The 23,647-nt window shown below is 44.9% G+C and overlaps 1 protein-coding gene across 7 annotated transcripts in view; it reads right to left on the reverse strand.

Annotated features, from left to right (window-relative positions):
* Window positions 1-20,478, reverse strand: part of HHAT (hedgehog acyltransferase) — a 352,361-nt gene extending 331,883 nt beyond the window's left edge. For 5 of the 7 annotated variants that reach the window (XR_009730102.1, XR_009730101.1, XM_061383602.1 and 2 more), the window contains exons 1-2: window positions 20,332-20,410; window positions 2,841-2,973 (exon numbers count right to left, since the gene is read on the reverse strand). Coding sequence is in view for 4 of the 7 variants with exons in the window: in XM_061383602.1 (XP_061239586.1) it covers window positions 2,841-2,931 (91 nt within the window). In the remaining 3 variants the exon portion in view is untranslated. Of the gene's footprint in view, window positions 1-2,840; window positions 2,974-20,331 lie in introns of those variants that run through there. The other 2 variants (XM_061383599.1, XM_061383600.1) reach the window with 2 other exon arrangements.
* Between the last annotated feature and the right edge of the window lie 3,169 nt (window positions 20,479-23,647).

Here is a 23,647-nt window from a genome sequence, read left to right on the forward strand (position 1 = left end):
CATCAACTATACTCAGACAATGGAATACTGTTCATCACTAAAAAGAAATAAGCTCTCAAGCTGTGAAAAGTCAAGGAGGAACTTAAATGCATATTAAGTGAAAGACACAATTTCAGATTCCAACTATATGATGTTTTGAAATAGGTCAAATTGGGGAATTCCCTGGCAGGCCAGTGGTTAAGACTTTGCAGGGGACCCAGGTTCTGATCCCTGGTCAGGGAACTAGGATCCCGCAAGCTGCATGGTGTGGCAAAAAAAAAAATGTTTTTTTTTTTTTAAATGAAAATAGGTGAAACTATGAAGATGGTAAAAGGATAAGTGGTTGCCAGTGGTTAAAGAGGAGGGAGGGATGAACAGACAGAGCACAGAAGATTTTTAGGGCAGTGAAACTCCTCTGTATATTATTGATATAATGATGCAAACACGTAACTTACATTTCTCAAAATTCACAGAATGAATAACACCAAGAATGAACCCTGCAGTAAACTATAGACTTCGGGCGATAATGATATATCAACGCAGGTTGTTACCTGTAACAAATCTGGTGCAGGACGCTGGTAGTTAGGGAGGCTGTGCTTGTCTGGGACACCAAGTCCATAGAGGCTCTTTGTATTTCCTGCCCAATTTTGCTGTGAACCTAAAACTGCTCTAAAAAAACAGTCTATTTAAAAGGGGAAAAAACCTCACAGAATAGTGAGTGATAGCAAACGGCGGTGGTTGTTTTAAATCACAAAGCTTCAGGGCGATCTGTTATGTAACAACAGATAACAAAGACACCCCATTTATGGAGAAGCCTGATGACTAACTGCTAACACCCATTCTTTCTTTCCTCTTCTATAATAGAATCCTTCAGTTCCACTGGGGGGTGGGGGGAGGGGGGAAATGGCCTCCCAACCAAAGATTACATTTACTAGCTTCCCTCACAGTTGATGTGTCCACAGAGCTGGGATCTAGGGAACAGTACCCGGATGAACACGATAAAGGGAAATTTCAGGGTTATGCTCTGGAAAAGAGGATCGGTCCTCCCCATCCCTTCCATGCTTCCTGCTGGGAAAAGAAGTGAAGATGGCATTTGAGCTGGAGCAGCCACCTCATGTCATGAGAGAGGAACCATATGTCAAGGACAGCAGGGGAACGTGGCAGAAGGAGCCAAGGTCGTGGGTGCTCTCCAGACACCATACCATCCCTGACTACAGTCATTGCAGAGGCTGTGTTTCTGCAGCCAAGCCCGTCTCCCAAGTAATACACCACATTTCAGGGCCTCCCTAAAGATGGAATAAGACAGGTACAGAATGAACCTAACAGGGTGCCTGACACAGAGCAGGTGAGCTCTGTGAATGTGGGCCCTGAGAGCTGAGAGCCTCCAGCAGAGGAATGCAGCTATTCGGATGGCCTTGACCCAACCATCTTCATCTACTTTCAACAGCCAGTCTCTGCGACCAAGCCCACAGCTCTGAGTGGGACATGTGTACAATGGGAGCGAGGCTGATCCCGCCGATGCAAACCAATCCCAGGGATCCATGTGGAGGCAGACACCCAGAGCTCAGCACTGCCAACCATGCTGCCCCAAACCCACCTTTGCCATTTTCAGTAAGCACAATTACTTTCAGCAAACTCTCCTACCTTCAAGATAAAGTCCAGACTCCTCAGCGAAAGGAGAAGGAAATGGTGACCCACTCCAGTATTCTTGCCTAGAAAAATCCCATGGACAGAGGAGCCTGGTGGGCTGCTGTCCATAGGGTCACAGAGTTGGACACAACTGAAGTGACTTAGCCTGCATGCATGCATTGGAGAAGGAAATGGCAACCCACTCCAGGATTCTTGCCTGGAGAATCCCAGGGACAGAGGAGCCTGATGGGCTGCCATCTATGGGGTCGCAGAGAGTTGGACATGACTGAAGCGACTTAGCAGCAGCAGCAGCCTCAGCCAAAGGAATACACAGAGTCCTTCACAACCTATCCCCACTCCTTGATCTAAGCTCAACCCTTGGCACCCGCCTCCAAGCACCAGCGGAGTTCCCAGGTCATGCTGTGTTTCCTCACACCCCAGCGGCATGGCACACATTTGTCCGTTTGCCTGCAAACCCACCTCTGTCCACAGAGCCTCTGCCCTCTTCTCTCCTTGGCTGACTTCTATTCTTCCTTAAGATAAGGCTCACCATCACCTCTAGGAAACTGTGCTTGGCTATGGAAGAGACCACTCGTGGACCCGTTAAAATTCTCTCTTCCATTCCTCCCCAGTATGGAAAGTTTTATGTAGCACACGGCCACCGAGTGAACCATAGTATTTCCCAGCCGACTAGCTGGGGCCACGGGAATTGGCACTGGTCAACTGGTGTGAGCAGAAGTGACATGGCGATGTTTATTCCAAGATGCCCTTAAAGGAAAGGAGGGTCCATCCCTTTCCAAGGGCTTGCTAACAGTTCCTCTTCAACATGTGCACAAAAGCACGGCAGACAGCAGGACAAGAAGAGGAAGGTGGTCCGGGCCTCTGACACCGTGGGCAGCCTCACGTGGCCGAGAGGACTAGTGGCGAGGGAGAAATTTAAGAGGTTACTACTACTTATCAATGCAAAGCACCTCCACGGCTTTCAGTGGCCACTGAACCAAACCTTCCTGCTTCAGAGGACCAACCACGGGATCATCTAGAAGATCCAAGATTACGGTGGAAACCTCCACTGACTCAGGTCATCAATTCAGACTGTCCACGACAAGGGGAAAGCAAAGCAGAGCTCAAGCCACCCTGCGCCCATGAGGCCGTCTTCCTGAACCTTCCACCTCTGAGCACTTCCGCCTCCACCTTGCTTTCCTGACACAAATTTAGAAAAATTGGGACCTTACCTCTGGAGACTTTGTAGACTTCATAGAAAGAATAGAAGTGGAAGCCTATGGAAGCTAACAGGTACAAGGACAGTTCCCACCGGGGCAGCATTGCTCCTGTGACAAAGGGTCCTGCGGCCCACGCTGAGAGTTTCTAGGAAGAGAAACAGAAATAAAACCGTAAGCCAAAAACGTACAGTAGAGGACAACGCCTCGTCACCATCGCCAGCTAGTTCCCTTGTTCCCCCAGGGACCATCACTTAAGACACAACCCTCCTCCCAGTGACACCTCCTGTGCCACGACCTCACCCACCTGGTCACATCTCACACACACACACCCCCCACACACACACATACACACATCACACACACACACATATCATACATACACATACACATCACACACACATCACACATACACATCACACACAAACACATCACACAAACACACATCACACATACACATCACACACATACACACGTTACACACACAATCACACACATATCATACACACACGTATCACACACATCACACACACATCACACATATCACACACACACACACACACACATACACATACATAACACACATACACACACATCACTCACACACATATCACATACACATCACGCACATCACATACACACACATCACACACACCACACACACACGCATACCACACACACATCATACACATATCACACATATACACGCACACATCACACACATACAAACACATATCACACACATATCACACACCCATCACACACACACATCACACACACACATATCACACACACATCACACACACATATCACACATACACATCTCACACATACACACACATCACACTCAAACACATCACACACCGCACACACATCACACACATCACACCCACACATCACACACATACACACACATCACACACACACATCAAACACATATCTCACACACACATCACACACATACACATATTACACACTCACATCACACACATACACACACATCACTCACACACATCATACACACACATCACAAACATCACACACCTATCACACGCACATACACACAAATCACACACACACATCACGTACGCATCACACACACATCACTCATACCACACACACACATATCACACACACACATCATACACATATCACACATCCACACGCACACATCACACACATACAAACACATATCACACACATATTATACACACACATCACACACACATATCACACATACACACATATCACACATACACATCTCACACATACACACACATCACACTCAAACACATCACACACTGCACACACATCACACACATCACACTCAAACACATCACACACTGCACACACATCACACCCACACATCACACACATACACACACATCACACACACACATCAAACACATATCTCACACACACACATCACACACATACACATATTACACACTCACATCACACACATACACACACATCACTCACACACATCACACACACATCACACACACATACATCACACACATATCATACATACATCACACACACATCACAGACACACATACATCACACACTCACATCACATACATCACACACATACATCACACACACACATCACACACACACATCACACACATCACACACACCACACCACACACACACACACACACCCTGCCTGCCCAGGGTGGGCGGGTCTTTCCCTTGAGCCCGCGCCGCCCGCCTGCCTCCAGCACAGTGTACACCAGCCACGTCTGTCCTCACTCCTGCCACACCCGTCTCCCCGCAGAGCGGACCTTTAGAGAGCAGAGACCACGATGTGAGTCCACAGAACCCAGCACGGGCACCAAGCGCAGCAGGACGGGACCACCACAGGCTCCAGGAATAGCGGATTACTGTGCAAAAGCCTGAAGAGAAGGGAGCCCCAAGGGACTTCCCTGGTGGTTCAGTGGCCAGGACTCCATGCTCAGAGCGCCGGATTCCACACGCTGCAGCTAAGAGTTCACACGCCGCAACTAAAGATCCTGCCGGCAGCCGAATACATACATACATTAAAAAATTAAAAGCACAAACCATCTCCAAGCCTCCTCTAACCCAACAGTCTCATCCTCCTCGCTCTCCCCTTCCAATGCCATTCCACCGTGGTTTATAAGACTTGATTAACAAAACCACCGTGTCTTCCATCTTCCAGGTGCTTCTTAAAGGGAAGCTAACAGCACGATCCCACTGACAGGCTGTGAGCTGCCCACTCTGCACATGCAGTCTCCCTTCTTACACAGGAACTGAAGTTTTATCTGGACACAAGGATGCTGAGCACATACAGTGTCTCCAAGGGTGGATATTGGAATAGTTCTGGCGCTGAGGCTGTGGTCATCCTCTTCCTGCTGGGTGGAGTTGGAACAGCCACCTTTAGACCAAGAGGGGAAAGCCGCAGAGAAAAGCAAGACAGAGGCGCCTCAGTTCCTGACCGCACGTACCACCCCGCCCACCCCACCCCACCCCCAAAACTGCCCTGGACCTCTTACATCTCTGGACTGTTACATGAAAGAGAAACGCATTCCCAGGTTGTTTAAGGCTGTGCCATTCTAAAGCTCTCTGTTACGGCAGCCATGTCTATACTCTTAATAAAGCAGGTAACAGGAAGTCCTAAAATTCTGCAAATTAAATGATCAGTTCCCAAATGACATAGAGTTAGCTAAATGTAAACCCCTCTATGGCCGTCATTGCTTTACTTAAACCTCTCACATATGTCAAAGTCAAATTAACACAAGCGCAAAAAGTTAAGCCCCCAGCAAGCACGTCTAATACGTGACAGTAATGCCAAAACTTAGATCTCACCCGTGAGCTCATTGTATTTTCACAAGAGTTGGGTGAAGTATGTGGAGCAACGGAGGCAGGCATTTATAGATGATGAATGTGAACATGGTGAGGTCATTCAACCAGAAATAATGGTGCCAGGGCTCAAATCCAGGTTTTGAGACCCCTGGGCCCCCACCTCACCCCTCAGGGAAGGAGCCCCTTTAGTACCAGTTCACAGAGTTACTTGCCTTCAGAGTCTAGCTCAGAACCTACTACTCACAAACCCCTTTCTTCAGGGAATCAGAGCAAGAAGGGATATAAACTTTCCCTTTCATAAAATATGAGGTCAGAAATTAGTGGTCCTCCAACCAGACGGTCCCCTGGTAATTACCTATAAGTTGCTGAGACATGAGTTTCTCCCGCAGAGCTCCTAGAAGACCCAGAATCCGCCACTAGCACTTCCACGGCCAATCTCTCTAAGCCCTGGAATTTCAACAACACCTTCGCAGGATCCCCTAGTACTTTTCAGAACCACTACCCTTTGTTTTCAGAGAAGGCGATGGCACCCCACTCCAGTACTCTTGCCTGGAAAATCCCATGGACGGAGGAGCCTGGTAGGCTGCAGTCCATGGGGTTGCAAAGAGTTGGACACCACCGAGCGACTTCACTTTCACTTTTCACTTTCATGCATTGGAGAAGGAAATGGCAACCCACTCCAGTGTTCTTGCCTGGAGAATCCCAGGGACAGAGGAGCCTGGTAGGCTGCCATCTATGGGATCGCACAGAGTTGGACACGACTGAAATGACTTAACAACAACAACAACCCTTTATTTTTAAATACCTGGCATCTCCCAGAATATGTTAAGATTTCTTTGGGGGACTTTGTAGGATATAGTAATTTTCCATTTGCTGCTACTGCTGCTAAGTCGCTTCAGTCGTGTCTGACTCTGTGCGACCCCATAGATGGCAGCCCACCAGGCTCCACCGTCCCTGGGATTCTCCAGGCAAGAACACTGGAGTGGGTTGCCATTTCCTTCTCCAATGCATGAAAAGTGAAAAGTGAAAGTGAAGTCGTTCAGTCGAGTCCGACTCTTTGCGACCCCATGGACTGCAGCCTACCAGGCTCCTCTGCCCATGGGATTTTCCAGGCAAGAGTACTGGAGTGGGGTGCCATTGCAATTTTCCATTTAGTGGTAAGTAAATTTTAACCTCTGGGCTTTTTTTTTAACTTTTTGTTTTGTCATCATGGAAAACGCAAGAGAGTTCCAGAAAAACACCTATTTCTGCTTTATTGACTATGCCAAAGCCTTTGACTGTGTGGATCACAATAAACTGTGGAAAATTCTGAAAGAGATGGGAATACCAGATCACCTGACCTGCCTCTTGAGAAACCTATATGCAGGTCAGGAAGCAACAGTTAGAATTGGACATGGAACAACAGACTGGTTCCAAATAGGAAAAGGAGTACGTCAGGGCTGTATATTGTCACCCTGCTTATTTAACTTATATGCAGAATACATCATGAGAAACTCTGGGCTGGAAGAAGCACAAGCTGGAATCAAGATTGCCGGGAGAAATATCAATAACCTCAGATATGCAGATGACACCACCCTTATGGCAGAAAGTGAAGAGGAACTAAAGAGCCTCTTGATGAAAGTGAAAGAGGAGAGTGAAAAAGTTAGCCTAAAGCTCAACATTCAGAAAACGAAGATCATGGCATCTGGTCCCATCACTTCATGGCAAATAGATGGGGAAACAGTGGAAACAGTGTCACACTTTATTTTGGGGGGCTCCAAAATCACTGCAGATGGTGATTGCAGCCATGAAATTAAAAGACGCTTACTCCTTGGAAGGAAAATTATGACCAACCTAGATAGCATATTCAAAAGCAGAGACATTACTTTGTCAACAAAGGTCCATCTAGTCAAGGCTATGGTTTTTCCAGTAGTCACGTATGGATGTGAGAGTTGGACTGTGAAGAAAGCTGAGTGCTGAAGAATTGATGCTTTTGAACTGTGGTGTTGGAGAAGACTCTTGAGAGTCCCTTGGACTACAAGGAGATCCAACCAGTCCATTCTAAAGGAGATCAGTCCTGGGTGTTCTTTGGAAGGAATGATGCTAAAGCTGAAACTCCAGTACTGTGGCCACCTCATGAGAAGAGTTGACTCCTTGGAAAAGACTCTGATGCTGGGAAGGATTGGGGGCAGGAGGAAAAGGGGATGACAGAGGATGAGATCAATGGACATGAGTTTGAGTGAACTCCTCGAGTTGGTGATGGACAGGGAGGCCTGGCGTGCTGCAATTCACGGGGTCGCAAAGAGTCGGACATGACTGAGCGACTGAACTGAACTGAACAGCTGATAAACAATATTATGATCGTTTCAGGTGAACAGCAAAGGGACTCAGCCATACATATACATGTATCCATTCTCCCCCCAAACCCCCATGCCATCCAGGATGCCACAGAACTTACCTTGCCAGAGCCCTGGGTTTCCTTCTGAATTGATGACCTCTAATTGACCTTCCATGGGGGGAGGGATTGAGCATCCCACCTGCTGCAGGGCCTTCTTCCGCCCATCAGCACCCCAAGAGCTCTCTCCAATGTCTCATCCTCCTCCTGTCCCCACATCCAGCCCAAGGCCACCCCAGACAGCAACAACGTGTCCTTGGGGGCCTCTGGAGACCTTTCTGCACAGTGTCTCTTCTCACCACCTCTTTTCTTAGCCCCAAGAGGAATTATATGCAGTACTCACTCTTCTTGCCTCACCATTCACAATCCCAGGAATGTAACCTCAAAACACCACCACCACACATGCACCCACTTGTCCTTAACAGATCTTTCTTCCTTAATAATTCTTTTCAACTCTTGTCCACTTATCTCAGGAAGATTGCTCTCTCCAGTGCTCTCCCCATCTCTGTTCATTTCAGCTGTGCAGAGAGCCAATCAGGGTAGACATGTTTTAAGGGATTTAATGACACAACAGTATCAAAGAAAAGAAAGCTGCACCTTTGGGAATATAACTAGAATTTTTTTTTTTAATGTCCAAACTCATATATGTTCCTAAAGACTCAGAAAATACTCAAGTTTCTAATGTTTCAATCTTCTAAATACAATTACGCTCTTCTTTAGGCACAAGCTACCACAATGAAATTAAAGAAATCCTTACTCAAATGTGTAAGTGATGCCTTTTTTCTGTTTTTCATGCATAGATTCAGGGCTGCAGCAACATTATCAGTTAAGTGCGCATCCATGCAACAGCCTGGACTTCCCTTGTGGTTCACACGGTAAAGAATCCACCTGCAATGCAGGAGACCCAGGTTCAATCCTTGGGTCAGGAAGATTTCATGGAGAAGAAGGGAATGGCAACCTACTCCAGTATTCTTGCCTGGAGAATTCCATGGACAGAGGAGCCTGGCAGGCTACAGTCCACGAGGTTGCAAAGAATCAGACATGACTGAGTGACTTAACACTCACACATTCAATACTCTAGAAACTCATCACCATTTACATCATGATTTCTATAGGAAACAGCCAACCTACAACAACACAGCCTGTTTTAAAGTAGGAATCTACCTGATCAATCTATATAAAGGAGGTTACATTACTGATGTGAGAGCTAAGGAGGGTTACAGGGAGATCTGATGGTAAAGATGTGTCTGAGAACACTTCCACTTCAGAGGGAATACTGGTCAGGATGATAAGAAAAAATGTGGGTAGTTTAGGAGCCAAGTGGCAAAGGGGCTTAAACATATATGACTTTTAATTCTTGTGTGAAGCTTCAGGAAGACCTTTGACATGGTGGTAGCGTCAAGAGGCAGGGAGGTCAGCGATTCAGGCCCTTGGTAGGAAGTGGAGAGAAAGTTCTAGAACCATGCAACACAGTAGGAAAAATCAAGTTGCACATGGCACCAAACTAGTCCAGGAGGCAGTGGGGTGGAGGGGGAATAAGGGACCTAAAACAGCATCTCCAAAGCTGTTAAGACTATATTGTCTCAAAGTTGGTGTTACTGATGAGAGTAGGGAACTGGCACAAAGTGAAGACTAAGAGAGAAAATGCATTTAAGATTAGGTCTTGGAAGAAAACCATGGCAAAGGTTTTCCTGGGATTAAAGGAAAAAAGTCAGACTGGATGAACAAGATTTCTCTACCTTGTATTGGGTATAAGAGCCCCAGGCTGAGTAGTTCCAAAAAGTACTATATTTATCTGGGAACTATAGAACTCATGGGGCCCACATAATAAAATCTTAGCTGGAAAATGGCAAGGCTTCCTCCACGAAGAGAAGGTTTTCTATACTGAAGCAATGTACCTTTGCTTTCACGTTGTAATTTAACACTCCACCTGCTTTCAAAGATGCCATCCACTCTCATTCCCACCAGGAGGACTAACAGTTAGCTCTTTTTTCAGGGATCAGAGTCCTGCTCAGAGAAAAGACACAATCTGCCCAAGGATCCAGAGAAGCCAGCAAAGGAGAAAAAAACAGAACCTAAGTTCTCAACGCCCACTCTCTTAGGCAGAAATCCTGTTCCTTACTCTTGGCAGAAAAGGACAGTTCACTGTGCCAAAGCCTGAAGTGTACATGCACACAACTTCTGTAAGATGCTTTTCCCCAGCGATTTCCAACATCTTTTCAAAAGTCCTTTATCTTTACTGTTGCTAAGTACAACAAATGGATTCCAACACTTCCTCTTTAAATTCTTTCCTGCTCCTCACCCTTGGTATTTAGCACTAAATGGGGTCTAAATAGCACCTGGGCTTCCATGGTGGCTCAAACAGCAAAGAATCCACCTGCAATTCAAGAGACCTGGATTCGATCCCTGGGTCAGGAACATCCCCTGGAGAAGGGACTGGCAACCCATTCCAGTGTTCTTGCCAGGAGAATTCCACGGACAGAGGAGCCAAATATTCCCATGCACCAGATGACTTTAAAACAGCAACCTCAACATGAAGCTAACAATCTCCAGCACCATCACCATCACTATGCCCAACTAACTAAACTGAAATATTTCTCTACTGAGTTTGCTGCTGCTGCTAAGTCGCTTCAGTCGTGTCTGACTCTGTGGGACCCCACAGACGGCAGCCCACCAGGCTACCCCGTCCCTGGGATTCTCCAGGCAAGAACACTGGAGTGGGTTGCCATTTCCTTCTCCAATGCATGAAAGTGAAAAGTCAAAGTGAAGTCGCTCAGTCGTGCCAGACTCTTAGTGACCCCATGGACTTCAGCCTACCAGGCTCCTCCGTCCATGGGATTTTCCAGGCAAGAGTACTGGAGTGGGGTGCCATTGCCTTGTCCGCTACTGAGTTTACCCAGAGTTAAGTAACAGCTGTACTCTAATACTGACTCATTGGGAAAGACCATGATGCCAGGAAAGACTGAAGGCAGGAGGAGAAGAGGACGACAGAGGATGAGATGGTTGGATGGCATCCCTGACTTGATGACATGAGTTTGAGCAAGCTCCGGGAGTTGGTGATGGACAGGGAAGCCTGGCGTGCTGCAGTCCATGGGGTCACAAAGAGTCGGACACGACTGAGCGACTGAACTAAAATGTACTCTAATAAGTAGTATTGACAGATTACCTTCTCTGATAAAGCACTTTAAAAGTATTCTTTCACTTCATCTCCATAACAGCTCTGAGCTTGGTACTTCTGGTACCCTCATTAACACAAAAGACCACCAAAGCCCAGAAGGATCAAGAAATCTCCCCAAATCACACAAATCTAAGGAGCAGAGCTTAGATTCATACTCACCAAGTCTAATTCCAGAGCCTTCCTTCACCCACCTTCCTATTGTTCAAGTTCACCCGATTCATTTTTTTCAACATCTACGATGAAATCAATTCATCAGGAAAGCTAGAAGATAACACAAGCTATACACATGCAAAAGAATTTAAAGTTACGTATAGTATAGATACTCCCCAGGAAGAAATACACAGGAAACATCTAACTCACACATTTCTTAAGAGATTTACTGAAGAAGACGAACTAAACCAAACTAATTTACCTCGGATATGAGGGGAAAGTCAGCAGTTATATAGAGATAAGGGTTGAGTAAACTTGAAATAGTTCCACATTTAGGAACAAATGAGCACTCTGGAAACCACAAAGTAATAAAGCAAAAGAAACTCATGCCCACTGAAATGACAAAGGCATTACAGAAAAGAAAATGCCATAGCAGAGCAATATTCTAGCACATTTGGGAAAAAATGTTAGGAGACTTTTACTCTTTTCCAGGTCCAACTTGTTGAAACAGAGACCTGTTTTGCAGAATATAAATTACATGACTTCTACCAGAAAAATCAAGCCCAGATTCATGGTGTCTTCTCACAGTACAGTGTTCTCCCAACCTTGCTTAAGAGTCTCATTCTTCTACCCACATCCTTCTAAAGAGAAACACTTTCCTAAACCCAGAAAGGCTTCACCAATACATTGGAATGATCAGCTGTGATCGGAGAGGTCCACGGGGCTGGGCAAAAGTCTAATTACTGACAAAAGTCTAATTTGGATATCACGACATCCAAATATGCACCAAAATATTATGTATCAGCTATGTGTCACTGTGCAATAAATCACTCCAAAAGACAGAAGCTTAAAATAACAAGCTGTATTCTCTCCTGTGATTCTGGGGGGTGGCAATCTGGGCAACGCTTCTGCAGATCTCACCTGGCATCAACTCACATGACTGCCACTGCCCTGGCTCAAGGCAGCTGGAGGGGACAATGACCTCACCCACACGGCTGGCACTTGGTGCCAGCCGTCACCTAGACGCCTCACTTCTCCTCCACGTGGGCATGTGTCCTCTAGGAGGTTGGCCTTCATAGCACGGTGGCTCCAGGGTCTTGAAAGACAAAAGCAAGAGAGCCAAGGTCTCTTAAGGACCAGGCTCCAGAATTCACAGAACGCTTTATGGTCAAAAGCTCAGTCCACACTCAAGGGGGAAGAGGAGTTTACTGGAGGAGTGTGTATATGTGAAGCCACTTCAGTCGTGTCCCACTCTTTGCGACCCCATGGACTGTAGCCCACCAGGGTCCTCTGTGCATGGGATTCTCCAGGCAAGGATACTGGAGTGGGCTGCCATGCCCTCCTCCAGGGGACCTTCTCCACCCAGGGACTGACCCACGTCTCTTGTCTGCTGCACAGGCAGGCAGGTTCTTTAGCGCCAGCTGGGAGTATCTTAAAAAGGGGCAGAGACATGGCTTACCTCACCAGGATGTTAGAATTGCTAATAAGTAAACTCTGGAGAGGCAGTGGGAAAACTACATCTCACTGGAGATCTTTATTAAGTAAAATGTCATAAAGGCTGAGAGAGACATATATTTTAAAGAATTACCTTCCCAAACCAATTTCAAAATCAGTACTGTCGCCTGGTCTGATGGAGCCAGTTTGGGAATTTCTTTTGTTGGGTTGGCCAATATGTTTGTTCGGGTTTTTCCATAAGATGGTACAAAAAGCCCAAATAAACTTTTTGGCCAACTCAGTACAATACCCTACCTGACCATGTCCAGTAACACTGCAAAGCAGGGAAACTATTTCAAAGAAGTTCTTATTGTTAGCTCTTTTTTTCTTAAACTGAGTCAAAATCTGCCCCTCCATTTCTCAGAAGCACTCTGCTACTAGACTTACTGTACCTGGAGAAACTAAAAGCACGGAGGCAGGATAGTGTGATAGTTTAAAGCATGGCTCTGGAGTCAGAACGCCAAAGGCTGAATCCCAGCTTTGCTACTTTCTAGCTGTGTGACCTAGTACAAGTTGCATGACCTCTTTGTGCTTCAATGCCCTTACTTATAAAATGGAGATGGTAACTATCTTCTGAGAGTTGCCATGACGACTAAATGCGTTTACAAAGATATAGAACATTACATTGACCATAGTAGGCTCTAAAATGCTTATTTTTGTTGTCTTTAGTATTATTCCCACTATTATTAAGTATACTGAAAGAATAGTTCATTATTCTTGCCAATCATACTCATAAATACTGAAAGATAATTAATGCCATCCGCTCCACCCCAAGCCCTCTTCCAGGACAAACCCCCAGGCTGCCTTCAATCATTTCTTCCATGGCTGGGTTCCCAGACCCTTTATCAGCTGTCAGTTGTCTCTTTACAGTACAGGTACCTGGAGCTGAACACAAAATTCCAGGTGTGCAGAGCCAGAGTAGGACAAGACCATCATTTCTCCTCTTGGGAAACTAGACTTCAAACAGTGAAAACTGGGACTCATTCCTTCATTTGACAAACATCAATGAGCTCCTACAGAGAATCAGGAACTGTGCTATTTGTGAAGACAAAATAGAAAGATTCTATCTGGAAGATCTGCCAGATATGGCTCCCCTAGAAAAATGTCCATGCCCTAATTCCCGAACATGTAAATATGTTACCTTACATGGCAAATTGACTTTGCAGATGTGATTCAGTTAAAAATGTCAAGATGGGGACATTATCCCTGATAATTGACATGGGCCTGATGTAAGCACAGAGTCCTGCTAAGAGGGAAGAAGGCAGGTCAGGGACAGACAGGAGAGAGGATGATGGAAGCAGAGGTCAGAGGGATACACTCTGAAGATGGAGGAAGGGGCCAAGAATAAAAGAATGTAAGCGACAGAGAACATTAGCAAAGAAAAAAAGACGCCTCCCCCTTGCCCCCCCTCCCCCGCCCCACCACACAGAGTCTCTAGAAGGAACACTACCCCGACAACCCAGTTTGGACTTCTGATCTCCAAAACTATAAAATAACCAATTTCTGCTGTTTTAAGCCACTAAGTTTATGATAATTTGTTACAGAAACAATAGGAAACTAATATGCCACCCCTATCCTCAATTAGTTCATGGTTAAGTGGGAGGAAAGTACTTCATTAGAAGGGTTTATATAAAATATCAGAATATTTTAATCTGTTATAAACTAAAAACTTAAGCTGCAAGAAAATGAAACCTGAAAACAAAATTTTGTATTCAGTTCTCAACTTAGCATTTTTCAGCTTCTATCTCACACTGCTGTCAATCTTAATATCCAACATAACTCTAAGTCCTTTTATATGAACTGCCCTTGAGCCAGATCTCTGCTGTTAAAGATTGGAAGAAAAGCAGGCAGATGCATAAGCCCCTAGTTCAGAAAAGTTACTGATGTGATATTGTATCCCTTCCCTGGAAAATTCTCAACCTATTTGAAGCCTTTTTAATCACCAGAATCATGCTCACCACATCTTACACTCCCCAGATTAGGGGCAGCTGAATGAATCAAAAATTTTAATAATATATTTTAAGTGAATTTTGTATTAAAGTATGCTTAATTTTTTTTTTTTAAAGTATAAGGCTTTCAAAAAAGCAAACTCATTCCAGTAATTACTACTTAGATAAAAAACGGAATTCCCTCTCTGTCCTTTCACTTCCACTAAAGGTGACCACTAGCACGACTCCTAACACCCTAGTTTATTTAGTTTTGCCCATTTTTGAACTTCCCCCAAAAAAAGGGATTCACAAAGCACTAACTCTTGCTGTGTCCACCTTTTTTCAGTTCTACCTTTGCAAGGCTCATCCACGTTGTGTGTTAAGCAGATTTGTTCATTCTCATTACTGTGGCGAATTCCATTGTATAAGCAATTTGCTTACACTTTTGTCCATTCTACTACTGATGAACACGTGAGTTGTTTCCGACTTCAAGCTATTAGGAATAATACTGCTCTGCACATACTATTACATGTCTTTCGGTGCAAATGTATCTGCCTTACTGTTCAGAGTTTATCAAGAACAGAGTAGCTCAGTCACAGGAGATGCATCTGCCCAGTTTTAGTAATGATACTGCAATACTGCAAAACAATTTCCAAAACAGTTACACTAACTTCCATACCCATCAACCATCATGTATAAAAGGTCCAGTTTTCCATATTCTACCCAGTACTCAGCATTGACAGGGTTTTGTGTTTTTTAGCCACTCCGGTGAGTATAGAGTGATATCCCGTTATAGTTTTAATTTGTATTTCCCTAATTACTAATGCACTCCAGTGTTCTTGCCTGGAGAATCCCAGGGACGGCAGAGCCTGGTGGGCTGCTGTCTATGGGGTCGCACAGAGTTGGACAGGACTGAAGCGACTTAGCATCAGCAGCAATTACTAATGAGGTTAATCCCTTTTTCATGTTTATTGTGTATCTGAAAATCCTTTTTGGGAAGTGACCTGCCCATTTTTATGCTGGGCTATCTTTTTCTCAATGATTTGTGAAAAACTGTTTCTACATTCTGGGTATGAGTCCTTTATTGGATATAGCCCTTACAAATACCTTCACCCATCATGCAAGTTGCCTTTTCTCTCTACGGAATCTTGCCATGAACAGTAGTTCTTACCAATATTTTCTTCTATAATTAACACTTTTTGTGTCCTATTCAATAAACCTTGTCATAAAGGTGTTCTACTTTGCTTTCTTCCAGAAGCTTTTTTGTTTCAGATCTCCCACTTAGCCATACGACATATCGATTAATTTTTGTATACAGGGTGAGGTAGATGATCAAAATTCACCTTGTCCATTTGGATATCCAATTGGCCCAGGAACACTGACTGAAAAGACTGTCCTTTCTCTAGAGCACTGCAGAGCCACTTCTGTTATAAATCAAGAGATCTCAGATGTGTGAGCCTGTTTATGGATTCTCTACCCGGTTCCATGGTCTATCTGGCATTGTATCCACACCACACTGACAAACTACATACTCATCCAGCAGCTTAAATCTTCCAACTTTGCTCCTTTACTAAGATCGTCTAGAATTTCCATATATATTTTAAAATTAGCTTATCGGCTATTTTTGAAAAAAATCTGTTGGGATTTCAATTGGGCTTATAATGAATCCACAGAGTTATCTGTGGAGCAGTGATTTACCATCTATTATTTTAAGTGTTTTAAATCTCTTAATGTTTTAGTTTACAAAGAATTTTTATCACAAATGGGTGAATTTTATTAAGTAGTTTTTCTCCTTTATTCTGTGGCTAAATTACAATTATTGATTTTCTAATGTTAGACAAAGTTTACATTCCTGGAGTAAATCCAACTTGGTCACGGCTCCAGTTCAGTTCAGTCGCTCAGTCGTGTCCGACTCTTTGCGACCCCATGAATCACAGCACGCCAGGCCTCCCTGTCCATCACCAACTCCCGGAATTCACCCAAACTCATGTCCATCGAGTTGGTGGTGCCATCCAGCCATCTCATCCTCTGTCGTCCCCTTCTCCTCCTGCCCTCAATCTTTCCCAGCATCAGGGTCTTTTCAAATGAGTCAGCTCTTCGCATGAGGTGGCCAAAGTATTGGAGTTTCAGCTTTAGCATCAGTCCTTCCAATGAACACCCAGGACTTATCTCCTTTAGGAGGGACTGGTTGGATTTCCTTGCAGTCCAAGGGACTCTCAAGAATCTTCTCCAGCACCACAGTTCAAAAGCATCAATTCTTCGGCGCTCAGCTTTCTTCACAGTCCAACTCTCACATCCATACATGACTACTGGAAAAACCATAGCCTTGACTAGACGGACCTTTGTTGGCAAAGTAATGTCTCTGCTTTTGAATATGCTATCTAGGTTGGTCATAACTTTCCTTCCAAGGAGTAAGCGTCTTTTAATTTCATGGCTGCAATCACCATCCACAGTGATTTTGGAGCCCCAAAAAAATAAAGTCTGACACTATTTCCCCATGTATTTGCCATGAAGTGATGGGACCAAATGCCATGATCTTAGTTTTCTGAATGTTGAGCTTTAGGCTAACTTTTTCACTCTCCTCTTTCACTTTCATCAAGAGGCTCTTTAGTTCCTCTTCACTTTCTGCCATAAGGGTGGTGTCATCTGCATATCTGAGGTTATTGATATTTCTCCCGGCAATCTTGATTCCAGCTTGTGCTTCTTCCAGCCCAGCGTTTCTCATGATGTCCTCTGCATATAGGTTAAATAAGCAGGGTCCCATAAATACAGGTATAGGTCACTAGATCTGGTTTACCAATATTTCCTTTTAGGGCTTTTGTGTCTTTTCCATGAGAGTCTGGCCTAGAGTTTCTTGTAACCTCCTTATCAAGCTTTAGTAACAAGGCTATGCTGGCCTCATAAAAGCAGTCAGGGAGTATTTCTTCTTTTTTATTTTTTTAAACGTTTGTGATGTTGCACTAGTGAGGCCATCTGGGCCTGGAAATTCTACTCTGAAAAGGTTTTTAAATACAAATTTAATTTCTTTACAGATATGGAATACACAAATTTTCTAGTTCTTGTGTCTTATGAAGTATTTTATTCAAAAAACCTGTCCATGTCACCTGAATATTTAAATGTACTACCATCAAATTGTTGACAATAACATCTGAAGATTTAAAACATCTGTAGGACATGTAGTGATAACTCCCTTCTTTCCTGACACTGGTAACACCATACATCATTGGAGGGAAGGAAAGAAGGGAAGATAGTCATGCTTTAGATAACAAAACCACTGTTGTGGGAATATTCTCCAGCAGAATTATGCAGAGCAAGACCAGCGCAGATGGAGCAGATAAACAATCCAGCAATTCTCTTTCAACAGCTTTGACCATCAAAACAGCTGTGAACCTGAGGGAAAGGAGACAGGAACTGAAGGAGAAGGAAACAAACTGTAATGCTATAGGGTGGCCAGCAAGACAGTGCAGGAAGAAAACCGCCAAGCCAGAATTGTAACCTAGACACCCAGCCCTCTATCCACAAGGTGTTCATGGCCTCCTAAATTCCACCCATGAACTTCAATGCCTTTTCTCATACATCTTTATTTTCACGAACCTCTGAAATTCAGGAATGCATTGGATTATATATGCAGAGAGCAAGAGCATTTCCAGTGACTCTGTCACCAGTGAGAGTCACAGATTCTGTCATGCCACAGTGCAGCTGTTGCAAATACTGCAAAATATCATTTACATAGGCATCACTGCTTTGAAATCCTGAGACCTTGTCTTATACAGCACTGAGTTTTGATACTTAATGGATTGATTTTTTTAAAGAAATACATTATATGTGGGGGTTTTGTACTACTTTGATTGCTGTTTCAATAGAATTTGTAACTATGTATTTTTAAACGCCTTTTAAAAATTGGCTTCCCCAGACTTGAAAGAAGTCCATGGCAACAAAGAAAAAGGGTAAAGCACCCGACAAGGCATCAAGGATCTCACCCATGCCAGGGAGCTCCCAGGCAACAGTTAAGGAGCACCCCCCTCGGCTAGGCCCTGCCCTGGAAGGAGCCCAGATGAGTAAGGTTCACCCTGGCTGAAAGCATTAGTCGCTCAGTCTTCTGTCCACCTCTTTGTGACCCCATGGACTGTAGCCTGCCAGGCTCCTCTGCCCATGGAATTCTCCAGGCAAGAATACTGGAGTGAGTTGCCATTTCCTTCTCCGGGGAAGAGAGGAGACCCCACCCATGGATCAAACCTGGACCTCCAGGATTGCAGGTGGATCCTTTACTGTCTGAGCCACCAGAGAAGCCCATCACCCTGGCTAGTTCCTGACATTACCTAGAGTTAACACCAACATAGAGCCACCCACAAAAATGACTATCTCCAGAGACCTGACCTTCACCCTTAGTCTATATAACCTACTTCCCAAGGAGGGGCAAAATAAACAATAAATAAAGCACAGGCTTTGATCCAGAAAGAGAAGTGCAAACCCCGACCCCAACACCTACTCCCTGTGGCTCTGGCATCTCCTCTAAGCCTTTCTTTCTTCTGCTGTGACGAGGGTTAATACTATCCTTCCCGGTTACTGCAAGATTTAGAAATACTGGATTTAAAGCACCTAACAAGCACATCATCCCAGTTACTATTAGTTAAATCTTTCAGGTCAGAGCTCAGATCCAACACTTAATGACAATTACGGTCTGTCACTGAACAAGAGGGAAAAAAAAAATACAGAAAAGATGGACCATGAACACCGGAAGGAAAAAAAAATCATACTTATTCTTCAAAGTCCAGTATAAAGCCCCCTCCTCAGGAAAGCTTTCCCCCTCCTCTCCTAGTGTTCCCACAGCATTTACCACGGGGCAGTAAACACCTAGCTCTGCGAATGAATGAAGGAGGAACACAAAACAGTAAGGACAGAAACAATAAGTTTCACCCCATATGATACAAACCACCCGGGGTGCCAACTCAATGGCCTGACCGCCCTGATCCAAGAGCCACGAACCAATCAAGCGGTACATTTCTTAACGCCAATGCCATCCATCCTAGTACGTCTCCCGCCCGCTTTGGTAGGAACTGCGGGGAGGAGGGCCTTCCCACGTAAAGACTGATGCCACCTAAAGGTCAGGCGTAAAAGAAAAGAGGGAAACTTGAGTCCGGAGAGTAGAAAGCAAGAAGTCTCTAACTTTGGGGGGGTGAGGGGGAGCGTTGTCCCTGGAGCCGCAGCAAGTCAGGCTGGCGCATTTCTAAGACCGCCAAGGGGTTCAGCGTCCACACTTCCCGCAACAATGCCAACTTGGGACGAGGCCAGGGAGAGGGGGCGCTGGCAGGGGCGCGCACGGACTCGGCCGGCCACTGATCCGGGCGCACGGCCACTGTCGCCGCCGCCGCCGCCGCCGCCTTTGTCTCCAGCGCGGGAGCCGGCGCGTCCTCTGCCCCGCCTCCGGGCGCGCACGTAGGCACGGGAATGGGAAACGGAAAGCGTCTGGTGCGTTTCTTTTTGTCTCCCAACCTTAAGCAAAAAGTCAACACCTAACTTCCCGAGGACTCTCTACGGTCACCAGCTACCAACCTCCGGGCCGCGCCGGGCGGCGGCGATGTTCCCACGCGCCCCAAGCTCCCCCACAACCCTCGGCACCTCCGAGTCGGCGGCGGCGGCGGCGGGCTTCGCGGGAAGCCGCCCTCTTCCCCGCGAGCGGCGGTTGGAGGCCCAGCCCCGCGCGCGTCCTCGGAGCACGTCCCCGCCCTCGGGCCGGCGCGCGCCGCTCCGGGCTGCCGGGCTCTCGAGCGGGTGGTGCCCGCTGGGAACTGTGGCCAGCAGGCCGCGCGGCTGGAGCGGACCAGTGGGAAGGCGGCCCGCCCCTCCGCACCGGGAGCGCCCGGAGCCGGCCCACCGGGGTCCAGCCCCAGCTCGCCCGCGGGCCCGGGTGCCTGCGCTTAGCAGCGCGCAGATCTCTCCACCCCTGTTTGTTAATAGCAGACACCGATCTCCGCACCCCTTGTTAATTGCAGGCACCGATCGCTCCTCCACCTCTGTTTATAATTGCAGGCACCGATCGCTGCACCTCGTTTGTTAATTGCAGGCCTGCGGCTGCCAGCAGATTTAAGAACGGAAGTCACCTGAAATCCGGCTTTAGCGGTCCCCACGGACGTTTTGCAGGCTAAAAGAGGTAGCTTGGTGGGGTGGAAAGAAGGCGGGCTTTGCTGCTCAGGCGGCTTCTAGAACTTGACGTGTGATCTTAGCCCCTGTGAGCCTCCCTGTCCTCCTCTGTAAAGCGGAAATAAGCTTCCCTGCTTTCCTGAAGAATTAAGAATGAAGACCAAAAGGGATGAACTTCGTGAACGGCAAAGCAACTTACAAGGATGATCAGCACTGCGGAATGTTGTGTCAGTGATTTTGAGTAGGTTGTAAGAGTGGGAGATCTGAATCTGTCTTGGACCGTGACTTCCTGCCAGGTGTTACTCAGAGGCCTCCAATGCCAGGGCTGCCAGAGTTCCACAGACTTATCTGACCAGGAGAATCCCACCTGGGCTCTTGTGAAAACTGCTGGCACTTGGATCCTTCTTCACGCTGAAAGAATCAGACTCCCCAGGGGAAGAGAGCCTCAGGTGGTTCTGTGATCAGATACATGTGGATAACTCTGCATTAGATCAGTCGCTCAGTCGTGTCCGACTCTTTGCGACCCCATGAATCGCAGCATGCCAGGCCTCCCTGTCTATCACCAACTCCCGGAGTTCACTCAGACTCACGTCCTTCGAGTCAGTGATGCCATCCAGCCATCTCATCCTCTGTCGTCCCCTTCTCTTGCCCCCAATCCCTCCCAGCATCAGAGTCTTTTCCAATGAGTCAACTCTTCGTATGAGGTGGCCAAAGTACTGGAGTTTCAGCTTTAGCATCATTCCTTCCAAAGAAATCCCAGGGCTGATCTCCTTCAGAATGAACTGGTTGGATCTCCTTGCAGTCCAAGGGACTCTCAAGAGCCTTCTCCAACACCACAGTTCAAAAGCATCAATTCTTCGGCGCTCAGCCTTCTTCACAGTCCAACTCTCACATCCATACATGACCACAGGGAAAAAAAACTCTGCATTAGGTAGCAGGAAAACACAGTGCTCTTTCTTCTAGGAGTCATTGAAATAGTCCAGATTATGTTTCTGACTGCAAAAATTCTGTGGGAAACCAGAGTACAAACTCTGAGAACAGATACTAGCTTCTGTAAGCTCCCACCATCCCCACCCTCAACCATAATACAGGATGATGTTAAGGAAGCGAGTGTTAATAAACTAGCCCAAGTAGGAGTGCCAGGTATAGCAAAAATTCAGCCTGCCTAATTACAGTTGAATCTCAAATGAACAAAGAATGATTTTTCAAAATATCAGTATAGCCCATGAAATATTTAAGACATGCTGATTTTTTTTTAATTTGTTGTTTATCTGAAATTCAGATTTGATTGGGCATCCTGTATTTGATATGGCAACCCTCACCCAAAGGGTTTGGCAGACTGAGAGATGGAGTAAGAACTCAGCAGAGCAAGTGTCAGACTCAGGGTCAGGAATGATATAACAGCTCCTGTGTTATTTCTAAATGACACTATTGGATAGTAATGTAGGTTCATTATCATTTACCTTTAACCCCATTCTGCACACACAACATATTCCCTGGAAAACACAAAATGAAAATAAGAGCTGATTTCATCATAGGTAAATTAAAAAGTCAATTAAATTAAAATAGTCAAATTTTAAAAGTAAGCAATAGACTGGGAAAAGTATTTGCAGAAGCTATGATACAAAGTGTTATTACTTACTAAGAATAGATTAAATACAATCACAAAAAATAGAAGCCAGTTGTAGATGAGCAAGACACATGAGTAAATACTAAAAAAAAAAGAGAGAAAGAAAAACATAGGATGTACAATTAGGAAAAAAACATATTGCAAAAAGTTCAAAGTAGTGCAAAGTAAAATAACAATTTTCCACCAAAAAAATTAACAAAAAATAATAATTTTAAAGGCTGGCAAGAGTGCTGTGTGATAGCAGTCGGACATTTTTTAGGTTGGTAAACAACTTGGCAGTATCAAAACCCTTACAATTATGAAAACCCTTAATGTTTAAATCTTGATTTTGAACTTTGTTTATAGGAATAGATTCTAAGGAAATAATCCATAACTTAGAAAATGCTCTTTACAGTTTTAATTTTATTTATTTTTTGGGCCGCAGGATTCAGGATCTTAATTCCCTGACCAGGTATCGAACCTGTGCTCCTTGCGGTGGCAGCACAGAGTCTTCATCACTGGACTTCCAGGGAAGTCCCTCAATTTTAAATTACATCATTTCAATTTTATCATAATAAGGAAAATATTATAATGTACCAAAATATACTAGAGAAGAGGGGGAATATCCTGAAATTCTGTAATTTTCCAGACATAAAGAAGTGGAAACTAAAAATTTACATGTTCTGTGATCTATTATATTTGCAACCTTTTAAAAATAATGGTAACTATTCATATGTAATATGATCGTAACTAAGTGCTTTTTAAATCTATGCATGGAAAAAAATGACTGGAAAGGAAATAAAGTTAAATCTGGGTGGTAGAACTTTATTCTTATTTTTTTACATTTTTGTTGAGATTAATTTGATAATAGATAAATCTCAACGTGGTGCCACCTAAAAAACAAAGGACTTGTCTTATCAGTTTTAAAAACTCTAAAATCTCACCTTTGTACACTCATGCATTAAATGCTGAAGCTATCTAATAGTTAAAACATTTTCCCTAAATATAAACATAGAAACACCTTAACCAATTCTGCACATTATCTGTTAACCTAGGATCTATTTTAGCAAATTGTTCTATGCTTAATTTATCAACTTAGTCATTTACATAACCATATAG

Source organism: Bos javanicus, chromosome 16, assembly GCF_032452875.1.
Source record: "Bos javanicus breed banteng chromosome 16, ARS-OSU_banteng_1.0, whole genome shotgun sequence".
In the NCBI taxonomy this organism is placed as follows: domain Eukaryota; kingdom Metazoa; phylum Chordata; class Mammalia; order Artiodactyla; family Bovidae; genus Bos; species Bos javanicus.